This window comes from Chiloscyllium punctatum, unplaced genomic scaffold, assembly GCF_047496795.1.
Source record: "Chiloscyllium punctatum isolate Juve2018m unplaced genomic scaffold, sChiPun1.3 scaffold_518, whole genome shotgun sequence".
Lineage (NCBI taxonomy): Eukaryota > Metazoa > Chordata > Chondrichthyes > Orectolobiformes > Hemiscylliidae > Chiloscyllium > Chiloscyllium punctatum.
Window position 1 is genome coordinate 14,190 of NW_027310252.1, and position 15,208 is coordinate 29,397.

General features: G+C 55.0%; 1 protein-coding gene across 1 annotated transcript; it reads right to left on the reverse strand.

Moving 5' to 3' along the window:
- Nucleotides 1-3,087: 3,087 nt before the first annotated feature.
- trmt112 (tRNA methyltransferase activator subunit 11-2) lies at nt 3,088-11,252 on the reverse strand. Its single transcript, XM_072567557.1, has 4 exons — nt 11,141-11,252; nt 7,158-7,259; nt 4,585-4,677; nt 3,088-3,611 (listed from the first exon to the last, which is right to left on the reverse strand). The coding sequence occupies exons 1-4, from the start codon at nt 11,213-11,215 to the stop codon at nt 3,510-3,512; spliced, it is 372 nt and encodes a 123-aa protein (XP_072423658.1). The 5' UTR covers nt 11,216-11,252; the 3' UTR covers nt 3,088-3,509.
- Between the last annotated feature and the right edge of the window lie 3,956 nt (nt 11,253-15,208).

The following is a 15,208-nucleotide window of genomic DNA, read 5'->3' on the forward strand; positions in this document are numbered from 1 at the left end:
CAACCCCCCCCCACCCCCTTCCCTGACCATGGGGGCACCTTGGAGAAGGGGGAAAGCAGGAGAACGTGACAAACCAGATTCCAGGCCGTGCTCAGTTCACTCTCTGGAGCCCCCAGGGCATGGGAGGAGAGGGTAGCGGCTTTGGCGGGCACAGAGGCAAGCAACAAGCCGAGAATCAAAACGGGCTGGCAGGGCGGAGCTGGGCCGAATGGAGTTGAGCCTGGAAAACTGAGAGCTAATGCGTTTGATGGGGGGGTTAACTGCACCAAGCAATTCCAATCTGCCTGGTAGGAGCCAGGAAAGTACAGGAAATCTGGGGGGGGGGGCCTCAGTGTAAATATCCATAGAATCCCCTGAAGGGAACAGAGCAGATCAGTCAGGTGGTGAACTGGCTTGGACAGGGTCTCATTGTATGCAATCACAGAATCCTGACAGTGTGGGAGCAGGTCATTCAGCCCATCAAGTCCACACCGACCCACTGAAGAGCACCCCACCCAGACCCACCCTGCTACCCTATCCCTGTAACCCTGCATTTTCCACGGCCAACCAACCCTAACCTGGACATCCCTGGGCACTATGGGACAATTTAGCATGGCCAACCCACCCTAACCTGGACATCCCTGGACACTATGGGACAATTTAGCATGGCCAACCCACCCTAACCTGGACATCCCTGGGCACTATGGGACAATTTAGCATGGCCAATCCCACCCTAACCTGCACATCCCTGGGCACTATGGGACAATTTAGCATGGCCAACCCACCCTAACCTGGACATCCCTGGGCACTATGGGACAATTTAGCATGGCCAATCCCACCCTAACCTGCACGTCCCTGGACACTATGGGACAATTTAGCATGGCCAACCCACCCTAACCTGGACATCCCTGGGCACTATGGGACAATTTAGCATGGCCAATCCCACCCTAACCTGCACATCCCTGGGCACTATGGGACAATTTAGCACGGTCAATCCCCCCCTAACCTGCACATCCCTGGGCACTATGGGACAATTTAGCACGGCCAATCCCACCCTAACCTGCACATCCCTGGACACTATGGGACAATTTAGCCTGGCCAATCCCACCCTAACCTGCACGTCCCTGGACACTATGGGACAATTTAGCATGGCCAACCCACCCTAACCTGGACATCCCTGGGCACTATGGGACAATTTAGCATGGCCAATCCCACCCTAACCTGCACATCCCTGGGCACTATGGGACAATTTAGCACGGTCAATCCCCCCCTAACCTGCACATCCCTGGGCACTATGGGACAATTTAGCACGGCCAATCCCACCCTAACCTGCACATCCCTGGACACTATGGGACAATTTAGCCTGGCCAATCCCACCCTAACCTGCACATCCCTGGACACTATGGGACAATTTAGCACGGCCAATCCACCCTAACCTGCACATCCCTGGGCATTATGGGACAGTTTAGCCTGGCCAATCCACCCAAAACCTGCACATCCCTGGGCACTATGGGACAATTTAGCATGGCCAATCCACCCTAACCTGCACATCCCTGGGCACTGTGGGACAATTTAGCACGGCCAATCCACCCTAACCTGCATATCCCTGGGCACTATGGGACAATTTAGCACGGCCAATCCACCCTGACCTGCACATCTTTGGACTGTGGGAGGAACCGGAGCACCCGGAGGAAACCCACACAGACACGGGGGGGGAGAATGTGCAAACTCCACACAGTCGCCCGAGGGTGGGATCGAACCTGGGGCCCTGGGAGGCAGCAGTGCTAACCACTGAGTCACTGTGCCACCCCAAGATACTTGCCTTTATTGGTTCATCCTGGAACTGTGTAAAACGCTGGCTGGGCTACATCTGGAATACTGCGTGCTGTTCTGGTCACCACCTTATAAGGGCTTAATGTGATTGCACGAGAGAGGGTACAGAGGAGATTCCCCAGGGGCTGAGCTGTGGAGAAGGATGATATAGGCAGGTTGGCTGTTCACCTCACAGCACCGCAGGTTGACAGGGAACCTAACAGAGGGGAAGATGCTAATGGAGGGGCACAGATAGCGTGGGTAGGAAGGCACTTCTTCCATTAGTACAGGAGTCAAATGAGCAGAAACATATCCAAGATTACAATGGGATCTTGATCAGATGGGCCGATGGGCTGAGGAGTGGCAGATGGAGTTTAATTTGGATAAATGTGAGGTGCTGCACTTCAATCAAAGAAACAAGGGTTGGATTTATACAATGAAAACGAGAGCTTTGGCTGTAGAACAGAGAGACCTATGGGTTCAGAGACATAATTCTTTGAAGTTTGTGTCACAGGTAGACAGGGGGGGTTAAGAGGGCGTTTAGCACGTTTGCCTTCGAGTACAGGGAGTTGGGACGTCATGCAAATGTTCTACAGGACGTTGGTGAGGAATCTTCTGGAATGCTGTGTCCAGTTCTAGTTGCCCAGTTATTGGAAGGAGATTATTAAGGCTGGAGAGGGTTCAGAAGAGGTTTACCAGCGTGTTGCTGGGAATGAGGGTTTGGGTTATAAAGAGAGGTTGGGACTAGTGCGTTTTGAGAAGGTTTGCAGCTCAGGTTGGGGTCCTGGATGTAGGTTTGCTCGCTGAGCTGGAAGGTGTGTTTTCAGACGTTTCGTCACCCTACTAGGTAACCATCAGTGAGCCTCCGGGTGGAACACTAGTGGCATGGCCCACTTTCTATGTATGTGCTTGGGTTTCCTTGGGCTGGTGATGTCATTTCCTGTTCCTTTTCCCAGAGGGTAGTAGATGGGATCAAAATCAATGTGTTTGTTGATAGAGTTCCGGTTGGAATGCCATGCTTCTCGGAATTCTCGTGCGTGTCTGTTTGGCTTGTCCTAGGATGGATGTCCCAGTCAAAGCTGCAGCTGGTCTGTCAATGACCGACTTATGAATCCTTTTAGGGAAAGTGCGGGAAAGTCGGGAGTGATGCGAGGGCTGATGGGAGAGCTGCGATGCCTTCCAGAGATGAACAGCACTGACAGAGAGTGAGAGAGAGGGAGACACAGGTGGGGTAAACACACCCTCTGCCTGCAGGAGACAGCTCTTCTCAAATTAACAGAGGGAGTCACAGGAATCTTAAATAAAAAAAACACATTTATTTTAAATAACAAATCCGGTGCCTCGCTGTGACAAGTGTAGGTTGTGAATGGCAGGAAGAGTGAGGCCCCTTGTGCTCAGACACCGCTATGGTGACAGAGGAAAGAGGGGTGGGTTACTCACTGCTCCACTGGAGGAAGATTCCCCAAACAGTTCCAGCCCCAGAAACTTGCAGCATTCCGGACAGGAATTACCTGAGCTCCCTGACCACCTTCCCCGGGCCATCACCAGGCGGGGGAGGAGATGGCAATGCAGTCGAAGCTGCACACACACTAAAATACAAAAGCAAAGGTTCCTGACTGCCTGGGACCGTCCAACGCCGATAGGTGACGCACAGTCTGATCCGGAGACAGGAGGGCAAACGGGGTGGCACAGAGACAGGCCGGGAGATCCCGGAACACCTACACCTCGTCCTCGTTCAGAAGCATGTTGGGAATTCCCTTCGAGATGGGAAACTCCCGGCCGGATTCCGGACACTTCAGCACTCCTTCCACCACCTCGACCTGTGGATCGCAGCAGGGCACCGCTCAGTCTGGGTTCGCAGGCTTTTACACCACCCCACCCCCCCGAGCATCTCAGTGGGAACTGGGACAGAGGTGGGAACTGACCTCCCCGCTCTCGCGTTCCGTGCTCAGAGAGACGGAACATTGTCACCCACAGTCCCCCCCACCCCCCCCCACCCCTCCCCCCCCACCATGTGCAAGGAGTCAGACAGGAGGAGGGCACAGCTACACTGCACCCCCCCATATCAAACACTCCCCAGGACAGGGTCAGCACGGGGTTAGATACAGAGTAAAGCTCCCTCTACACTGTCCCCCATCAAACACTCCCCAGGGACAGGGACAGTACAGGGCTAGATACAGAGTAAAGCTCCCTCTACACTGTCCCCCATCAAACACTCCCCAGGGTCAGGGACAGCACGGGGTTAGATACAGAGTAAAGCTCCCTCTACACTGTCCCCCATCAAACACTCCCCAGGTACAGGGACAGCACGGGGTTAGATACAGAGTAAAGCTCTCTCTCCATTGTCCCCAGTGATGCCTGTGCTGGTCTTGTCCCTGTCTCTGATCCAGGAGATTATGGGTGCGATTCCCAGGGCTAGAGGACAGGGAACCTCCGAGGGCTGATGAGTGGACGCGGCACCGAGAGAGCGAGCTGGACTGTCCGAGAGGCTGCGGAAGGTTCCGGGCCCCAGCTGAGGGAGTCGGAGTAGGGAGTGCTCTCCCACCCCAATCACTGACTGACAGGAACAGAGTCAGGGAGGGTCCCGGGTCCCAGGAGGACCAGAGTATGCTCTCTGTCTCCCAGATAGACATCCCCCCCCCCCAACCCCCCCAGGATTTGGGGGCAGCAGGGAGTGGGGCATCAGCCTGAGAGACTCATCTGGGCCTCAGCCCGCAATCCAGTGGTGGAGGGAAGAGGAGCGAGTAGGCCGAGAGATCCGGGTGGAGCAGCCAGAGTTATACTAGCGCCTACCTCCAGCAGGACATGGTGCACTTTCTTCAGGAACTCCTCGTTGCTCTGCGGATCCGGGGGCAACTCCTTGGGAAGGTCGTTCCTGTGTCCAATCTGAGGGAACAGAGAGAGACTAAAGGGTAACTTCTGGAGAAGCAGGGGGGTGGCCATTGGGCCCGCTCAGACCCATCCTTTCCCATCGCCCGCACCTCCATCCTCATACCTGCTCCCACCCCCCACGGCAAGGGGGTTGGGGGAATTAGGAGAATTATTTTCACTTGGAGGCTGGGGAACCCTGGAATTTTCTACCACTGAAAACATTCAGGAAAAAACATATTTTTGTCTGGGTGGAAGTGGGAGCACAGTGTTGGGATAGAGGATCAGCCATGAATCATAGAATACCAACAGCCTGGAAGCAGGCCATTTGGCCCATCAAGTCTGCACTGACCCTCCGAAGAGCCTCCCGCCCAGCCACCTACCTTGTACTCGCAATACCATATTACCCACGGCCAATCCACCCTAACCTGCACATCCCTGGGCACAATGGGACAATTTAGCACGGCCAATCCACCCTAACCTACACATTCCCGGACACTATGGGACAATTTAGCATGGCCAATCCACCCTAACCTGCACATCCCTGGGCACTATGGGACAGTTTAGCACGGCCAATCCACCCTAACCTGCACATCCCTGGACACTATGGGACAATTTAGCACGGCCAATCCACCCTAACCTGCACATCCCTGGGCACTATGGGACAATTTAGCACGGCCAATCCACCCTAACCTGCACATCCCTGGACACTATGGGACAATTTAGCACGGCCAATCCACCCTAACCTGTACATCCCTGGGCACTATGGGACAATTTAGCACGGCCAATCCACCCTAACCTGCACATCCCTGGGCACTATGGGGACAGTTTAGCACGGCCAATCCACCCTAACCTGCACATCCCTGGGCACTATGGGACAATTTAGCACGGTCAATCCACCCTAACCTGCACATCCCTGGACACGATGGGACAATTTAGCACGGTCAATCCACCCTAACCTGCACATCCCTGGGCACTATGAGACAATTTAGCACGGCCAATCCACCCTAACCTGCACATCCCTGGACACGATGGGACAATTTAGCACGGCCAACCCACCCTAACCTGCACATCCCTGGGCACTATGGGACAATTTAGCACGGCCAATCCACCCTAACCTGCACATCCCTGGGCACTATGGGACAAGTTAGCACGGCCAATCCACCCTAACCTGCACATCCCTGGGCACTATGGGACAATTTAGCACGGCCAATCCACCCTAACCTGCACATCCCTGGACACGATGGGACAATTTAGCACGGCCAACCCACCCTAACCTGCACATCCCTGGGCACTATGGGACAATTTAGCACGGCCAATCCACCCTAACCTGCACATCCCTGGGCACTATGGGACAAGTTAGCACGGCCAATCCACCCTAACCTGCACATCCCTGGGCACTATGGGACAATTTAGCACGGCCAATCCACCCTAACCTGCACATCCCTGGGCACTATGGGGACAATTTAGCACGGTCAATCCACCCTAACCTGCACATCCCTGGGCACTATGGGACAATTTAGCACGGTCAATCCCCCCCTAACCTGCACATCCCTGGGCACTATGGGACAATTTAGCACGGTCAATCCACCCTAACCTGCACATCCCTGGGCACTATGAGACAATTTAGCACGGCCAATCCACCCTAACCTGCACATCCCTGGGCACGATGAGACAATTTAGCACGGCCAATCCACCCTAACCTGCACATCCCTGTGCACTATGGGACAATTTAGCACGGCCAATCCACCCTAACCTGCACATCCCTGGGCACTATGGGACAATTTCGCACGGCCAATCCGCCCTAACCTGCACATCCCTGGGCACTATGTGTAATTTGCCGTGGCTGTTTTCCCTGGAGCGTCGGAGGCTGAGGGGTGACCTTATAGAGGTTTATAAAATCACGAGGGGCATGGATAGGGTGAATAAACAAAGTCTTTTCCCTGGGGTGGGGGAGTCCAGAACTAGGGGGCATAGGTTTAAAGTGAGAGGGGAAAGATTTAAAAGGGATCCAAGGGGCAACATTTCCACGCAGAGGGTGGTACATGTATGGAATGAGCTGCTAGAGGATGTGGTGGAGGCTGGTACAATGACAACATTTAAAAGGCATCTGGATGGGGACATGAATAGGAAGGGTTTGGAGGGATACGGGCCGGGTGCTGGCAAATGGGACTAGATTAATTTAGGATATCTGGTCAGCACAGACAAGTCAGGCTTGAAAGGTCTGTTTCCGTGCTGTATGTCTCTATGACTCTCCTTGGCTGAGGTTTTCGAGACTGCGAGGGGTGCGGACAGATTGGGGAGAGGGAGAAAGACCTCTTGCTCTTGGTGGGGCGGGGGGAGCTGACTGAGGAACAGAGTGGAAATCCTGTATGTAAACAGTTGCCTGTCACGGCGCAGTTCTAGGCGGTGCGCACCAGGTGACGCCACAGAGAACCAGCTCACAGAACGCCGCAACGGTCCAGCGCTGGGTAAATCGCCCATCGGAAATACTTTACACTCTCTGCAGCATCGACCAACACGCCCCACTCCATCTTCGGAATCATTCGGGAGATAAACTCCTGGTTGAAGTCCACCGTGTTGATTTTCACTTCTGAGGCCTTGAGGAGGGAGAGAGAGAGACAAGCGAAAACCGTGGAATTACAGTCAGGTTTACAGCACAGGGAACCCCTTCAAGCGCAAGAGACCATAACTCACCCACCCGCCACCCTCCAGATCTAATCCTAACATAGTGCCCTTGGGACAGGAAAGAAAAGATCCCCAAAACATTTCACTAGGACGACTATCCAACCAAAATCCACTCCGGCCACCAGGCATGCAGACACACACACGCTGCCCCAGGGTATAATTAACCCTCCTAGGCAGAGGGGGCATTGAAAATCATCCCACCCCAACTCCCCCCAGGGTGTAATTGACCCTCCCAGCCACAGGGGGCGGAGAGCTGACCCTCCAGCTGTCCCAGGGTGTAATTGACCCTCCCAGCCGCAGGGGGCGGAGAGCTGACCCTCCAACTGTCCCAGGGTGTAATTGACCCTCCCAGCCACAGGGGGCGGAGAGCTGACCCTCCAACTGTCCCAGGGTGTAATTGACCCTCCCAGCCACAGGGGGCGGAGAGCTGACCCTCCAACTGTCCCAGGGTGTAATTGACCCTCCCAGCCGCAGGGGGCGGAGAGCTGACCCTCCAACTGTCCCAGGGTGTAATTGACCCTCCCAGCCGCAGGGGGCGGAGAGCTGACCCTCCAACTGTCCCAGGGTGTAATTGACCCTCCCAGCCGCAGGGGGCGGAGAGCTGACCCTCCAACTGTCCCAGAGTGTAATTGACCCTCCCAGCCGCAGGGGGCGGAGAGCTGACCCTCCACCAACTGTCCCAGGGTGTAATTGACCCTCCCAGCCACAGGGGGCGGAGAGCTGACCCTCCAACTGTCCCAGGGTGTAATTGACCCTCCCAGCCACAGGGGGCGGAGAGCTGACCCTCCTCCAACTGTACCAGGGTGTAATTGACCCTCCCAGCCACAGGGGGCGGAGAGCTGACCCTCCAACTGTCCCAGGGTGTAATTGACCCTCCCAGCCGCAGGGGGCGGAGAGCTGACCCTCCAACTGCCCAGGGTGTAATTGACCCTCCCAGCCACAGGGGGCGGAGAGCTGACCCTCCAACTGTCCCAGGGTGTAATTGACCCTCCCAGCCGCAGGGGGCGGAGAGCTGACCCTCCAACTGTCCCAGGGTGTAATTGACCCTCCCAGCCGCAGGGGGCGGAGAGCTGACCCTCCAACTGACCCAGGGTGTAATTGACCCTCCCAGCCGCAGGGGGCGGAGAGCTGACCCTCCAACTGTCCCAGGGTGTAATTGACCCTCCCAGCCGCAGGGGACGGAGAGCTGACCCTCCAACTGTCCCAGGGTGTAATTGACCCTCCCAGCCACAGGGGGCGGAGAGCTGACCCTCCAACTGTCCCAGGGTGTAATTGACCCTCCCAGCCGCAGGGGGCGGAGAGCTGACCCTCCAACTGTCCCAGGGTGTAATTGACCCTCCCAGCCGCAGGGGGCGGAGAGCTGACCCTCCAACTGTCCCAGGGTGTAATTGACCCTCCCAGCCACAGGGGGCGGAGAGCTGACCCTCCAACTGTCCCAGGGTGTAATTGACCCTCCCAGCCACAGGGGGCGGAGAGCTGACCCTCCAACTGTCCCAGGGTGTAATTGACCCTCCCAGCCACAGGGGGCGGAGAGCTGACCCTCCAACTGTCCCAGGGTGTAATTGACCCTCCCAGCCGCAGGGGGCGGAGAGCTGACCCTCCAACTGTCCCCGGGTGTAATTGACCCTCCCAGCCGCAGGGGGCGGAGAGCTGACCCTCCAACTGTCCCAGGGTGTAATTGACCCTCCCAGCCGCAGGGGGCGGAGAGCTGACCCTCCAACTGTCCCAGGGTGTAATTGACCCTCCCAGCCGCAGGGGGCGGAGAGCTGACCCTCCAACTGTCCCAGGGTGTAATGGACCCTCCCAGCCACAGGGGGCGGAGAGCTGACCCTCCTCCAACTGTCCCAGGGTGTAATTGACCCTCCCAGCCGCAGGGGGCGGAGAGCTGACCCTCCAACTGTCCCAGGGTGTAATTGACCCTCCCAGCCACAGGGGACGGAGAGCTGACCCTCCAACTGTCCCAGGGTGTAATTGACCCTCCCAGCCACAGGGGGCGGAGAGCTGACCCTCCAACTGTCCCAGGGTGTAATTGACCCTCCCAGCCGCAGGGGGCGGAGAGCTGACCCTCCAACTGTCCCAGGGTGTAATTGACCCTCCCAGCCGCAGGGGGCGGAGAGCTGACCCTCCAACTGTCCCAGGGTGTAATTGACCCTCCCAGCCGCAGGGGGCGGAGAGCTGACCCTCCAACTGTCCCAGGGTGTAATTGACCCTCCCAGCCGCAGGGGGCGGAGAGCTGACCCTCCTCCAACTGTCCCAGGGTGTAATTGACCCTCCCAGCCGCAGGGGGCGGAGAGCTGACCCTCCTCCAACTGTCCCAGGGTGTAATTGACCCTCCCAGCCGCAGGGGGCGGAGAGCTGACCCTCCAACTGTCCCAGGGTGTAATTGACCCTCCCAGCCGCAGGTGGCGGAGAGCTGACCCTCCTCCAACTGTCCCAGGGTGTAATTGACCCTCCCAGCCGCAGGGGGCGGAGAGCTGACCCTCCAACTGTCCCAGGGTGTAATTGACCCTCCCAGCCGCAGGGGGCGGAGAGCTGACCCTCCAACTGTCCCAGGGTGTAATTGACCCTCCCAGCCGCAGGGGGCGGAGAGCTGACCCTCCAACTGTCCCAGGGTGTAATTGACCCTCCCAGCCACAGGGGGCGGAGAGCTGACTCTCCTCCAACTGTCCCAGGGTGTAATTGACCCTCCCAGCCACAGGGGGCGGAGAGCTGACCCTCCTCCAACTGTCCCAGGGTGTAATTGACCCTCCCAGCCACAGGGGGCGGAGAGCTGACCCTCCTCCAACTGTCCCCGGGTGTAATTGACCCTCCCAGCCGCAGGGGGCGGAGAGCTGACCCTCCAACTGTCCCAGGGTGTAATTGACCCTCCCAGCCGCAGGGGGCGGAGAGCTGACCCTCCAACTGTCCCAGGGTGTAATTGACCCTCCCAGCCGCAGGGGGCGGAGAGCTGACCCTCCAACTGTCCCAGGGTGTAATTGACCCTCCCAGCCACAGGGGGCGGAGAGCTGACCCTCCTCCAACTGTCCCAGGGTGTAATTGACCCTCCCAGCCGCAGGGGGCGGAGAGCTGACCCTCCTCCAACTGTCCCAGGGTGTAATTGACCCTCCCAGCCGCAGGGGGCGGAGAGCTGACCCTCCAACTGTCCCAGGGTGTAATTGACCCTCCCAGCCGCAGGGGGCGGAGAGCTGACCCTCCAACTGTCCCAGGGTGTAATTGACCCTCCCAGCCGCAGGGGGCGGAGAGCTGACCCTCCAACTGTCCCAGGGTGTAATTGACCCTCCCAGCCGCAGGGGGCGGAGAGCTGACCCTCCAACTGTCCCAGGGTGTAATTGACCCTCCCAGCCGCAGGGGGCGGAGAGCTGACCCTCCTCCAACTGTCCCAGGGTGTAATTGACCCTCCCAGCCACAGGGGGCGGAGAGCTGACCCTCCTCCAACTGTCCCAGGGTGTAATTGACCCTCCCAGCCACAGGGGGCGGAGAGCTGACCCTCCAACTGTCCCAGGGTGTAATTGACCCTCCCAGCCGCAGGGGGCGGAGAGCTGACCCTCCAACTGTCCCAGGGTGTAATTGACCCTCCCAGCCGCAGGGGGCGGAGAGCTGACCCTCCTCCAACTGTCCCAGGGTGTAATTGACCCTCCCAGCCGCAGGGGGCGGAGAGCTGACCCTCCAAAGCACATGAGGCCATTTGGGTTTCCATGGAGCCCGGCTCTCGCCGCTCCCGGCCTCGGCCTCAGGCTCAGGCCTCCCTGACTCCTCCCTTCCGTCTCCCCGGTACCGGGAGACCCTCACTCACCGTCAGCAGCAGCGGGAAGCCGCGGGTAACCCCGCGGACATGCGAGCTCAGCAGGTTGTGGGTCAGGAGCTTCATGGCGGCTCCTTGCCGGAAGTGGTCCCGCACACAGACCCTTCCCCCTCAACAACACCGTCCCACCACAAAGGTTCCCACCCCTCACAAGCACAGAGCACCAGTTAAAACCTTCCCCCATTGATCACCTCACCATTCTTAAATCCTTTTTGAAAACACCTCAGATTACAACAGGATCTGGACCAGATGGGCCAATGGGCTGAGAAGTGGCAGATGGAGTTTAATTCAGATAAATGGGGGGTGCTGCATTTTGGAAAAGCAAATCTTAGCAGGACTTATACACTTAATGGTAAGGTCCTAGGGAGTGTTGCTGAACAAAGAGACCTTGGAGTGCAGGTTCATAGCTCCTTGAAAGTGGAGTCGCAGGTAGATAGGATAGTGAAGAAGGCGTTTGGTATGCTTTCCTTTATTGGTCAGAGTATTGAGTACAGGAGTTGGGAGATCATGTTGCGGCTGTACAGGACATTGGTGAGGCCACTGTTGGAATATTGTGTGCAATTCTGGTCTCCTTCCTATCGGAAAGATGTTGTGAAACTTGAAAGGGTTCGGAAAAGATTTACAAGGATGTTGCCAGGGTTGGAGGATCTGAGCTACAGGGAGAGGCTGAACAGGCTGGGGCTGTTTTCCCTGGAGCGTCAGAGGCCGAGGGGTGACCTTATAGAGGTTTACAAAATCATGAGGGGCATGGAGAGGGTAAATAGACAAATTCTTATCACTGGGGTCAGGGAGTCCAGAACTAGAGGGGCATAGGTTCAGGGTGAGAGGGGAAAGATATAAAAGGGACATAAGAGGCACCTTTTTCACACAGAGGGTGGTACGTATATGGAATGAGCTGCCAGAGGAAGTGGTGAACGCTGGTACAACTTTAGCATTTAAGAGGTGTCTGGATGGGTATATGAATAGGAAGGGTGGGACTAGGTTAGGATATCTGGTCAGCATGAACAATTTGGACAAAAGAGACAAAAAGGTACATGCTGTCCAACTCTGTGACTTTAAAAACGCTTTGTTGAACCATTTGTTTCTGTCATAAACTTCATAGAACCCCCACAGGATAGAAGCAGGCCATATGGCCCATTGAGTCCACACCAACCCTCTGAATCGCATTCCACCCACACCCACCGCATCCCTGTATCTCTACATTTCCCAAGGCCAATCCACCCTGACCTGCACATCTTTGGATTGTGGAGGGAAGTGGAGCACCCGGAGGAAACCCACGCAGACACGGGGAGAATGTGCAAACTCCACAGACAATCACCCGAGGCTGGAATTGAACCCGGATCCCTGCTTCTGCGAGGCTGCAGTGCTAACCACTGAGCCACTGTGCCACCCCTAACCTGCCCATTTTGGCAATTTGCGATTTGCTAGTTGAGACTTGCTGGCAAAGCGCCAAGTGGGCTGCATCGCCGACTTATTTGGTTTTATGGAATCTGCCTTTTATTGACAAAGTTTCTTTAGTTATTGCCCCATGCTGCTTTTAAATCGTTTTTTCTAGACAAAACATGATCAACCACAGACATGGGGAATATTTCAATTTGCTGATACCCAGTACCGTTTGAGCCAGGGCTGAAAAGTTGCTTGAAATAACTCCACAGAGTTGGTAACCTGTTATCCTTTATTTTCACATGCATAGGACTTGACACTGGTGCGGTTTTCTCAGTGTGAACAGAACCTCAGACACTCCTTTTGTTTTGATTTTATTAAACAATACACAGTTTACAAAAACAGTTAACATTAGCAGCCGTATACAGAGAAACAGCAATTTTACAAGAGGAGGAGCTGCAAAGCCAGGCCCCAGATCCTACTGTTCAACCAATTTTCAGGGAAATGAAGACAAACCTCAAATCCTACTTTCAATCATCACAAAACTGTAACAAATACAGATAAGATAGTCCATAAAATACAGACCCCCAGCAAGCTTAACCAATTTATATCTGTTATCCAAGGCTCCCTGATTCGACCAGGTTATCAGCCCCAATCAGGGAACTCTTAGTCTGTGACGTCCACCTAGTGGAGCTCATTCCAATCGCGACATTCCTCCCCTTCTCAGTCCAGGGGTCGTTTTAAAAACTCGTTCACAGGGTGAGGTTGTCGTTGTATAAACAGCACTCCTCCCATCCCAGAGGACAGTTAAGAGTCAACCCCATTGCTGTGGGTCTGGAGTCACGTGTAGGCCAGACCATATAAGGACAGCAGTTTCCTTCCCTAAAGGACATTAGTGAAGCAGATGGCTTTTTCCGGCAATGGATTCCTGGTCATCCCAGAATTTTGATTCCAGATATCTATTGAACCGTCTGCCGTGGCAGGATTCAAACCCTGATCCCCAGAATATTACTTGGTTCTCTGGGTTAAGTCTCTAGCGATACTATCACTAGGCCATTGCCTCCACCAAGGGCCGGTCCTTTATCTTGTAGCCTGTCCTGGGCCCTATTTTTGCACCAGGTGTGGTTCCCTCAGATACGTTACCGAACCTGACCTTAACTCGTGCAGGGCCATCTCCTACGAGACCATTTCCAAGGGTAACCCTTTCTCACTAGCAAGCGTGTGGGTTCCAGGTTGGAGGCCAGGTTATGGATGAACTTTCTGGAATAACTCAGCAATCCAAGGAAAGACCTAAGCTCCAGTAAGGATGTGGGAGCTGGGGCACCTTTAATCGCTCTCACTTTAGCTTCCAACGGGTGTAACCTGGTCTTGTTGACTCTGTAGACCAAAGAGGTCACAGGGGGCACCTGGAACACACGTTTCCTTTGGAAGGTGTACACCCACTTTTGATCATCACCTGAGGCATATGTCAAAGTTCTCTAAGTGCTCCTTATGAGCACATAATTTAGATAAATAGCAACCTATTGTCCACTGAAAAATTGTACAGGATGACGATGGAATAGTGTTGGTTGATGATGGGATAGTGTAGGGGGACGAGCTGAGAATAGTTCACAGGTCGGCGCAACATCGAGGGCCGAAGGGCCTGTTCTGTGCTGTATTGTTCTATGACAATACCACAAATGGCTGTCTCGTATACTGGTACAAATCCTAATGAGAATTAATGATAACATATTTCTGGGACTCCTCATCTAACTACAACTGCAAGTACACATGGCTCATGTCCAACTTTGTGAAGCACAGTTCCCCCCCCCCCCCCCTTTTGCCAGCTTTGCGTTTAACTCCTCTACGCAAGGGATTGTATGTTTATCCAGCTGGGAAAAGTGCTTTCCCTTTTGTTTAAGGCGGACTGACCCATCCAGTTTCACAATTCGAGTCATAGAGCATGGAAACATACCCTCCACTTCAACCTGTCCAAGCCGACCAGATATCCAAACCCAATCTAGTCCCATCTGCCAGCATCCGGCCCATATCCCTCCAAACCCTTCCTATTCATATACCCATCCAAATGCCTCTTAAATGTTGTCATTGTACCAGCCTCCACCACTTCCTCTGGCAGCTCATTCCATACACACACCACCCTCTGGGTGAAAAAGTTGCCCCTTAGGTCTCTTTTATATCTTTCCCCTCTCACCCTAAACCTATGCCCTCTAGTTCTGGACTCCCCCACCACGGGGAAAAGACTTTGCCTATTTACCCTATCCATGCCCCTCATAATTTTGTAAACCTCTATAAGGTCACCTCTCAGCCTCCGACGCTCCAGGGAAAACAGCCCCAGCCTGTTCAGCCTCTCCCTGTAGCTCAAATCCTCCAACCCTGGCAACATCCTTGTAAATCTTTTCTGAACCCTTTCAAGTTTCACAACATCTTTCCAACAGGAAGGGGACCAGAATTGCAGGCAATGTTCCAAAAGTGGCCTAACCAATGTCCTGTATAGCCGCAACATGACCTCCCAACTCCTGGTTCAACCGGTGTTGCCCATTCCACTGACTGACCTAGTTTGATGATTCCTTTGCTTTCCAGTCTCCTGACTTCTGCCTCTACTTTTGTCCATCAGGCAAATGGCACGGAGCGGGTCCTCACAGAACCGCTGCAATAACTTCCAGGTCAACATGCAAG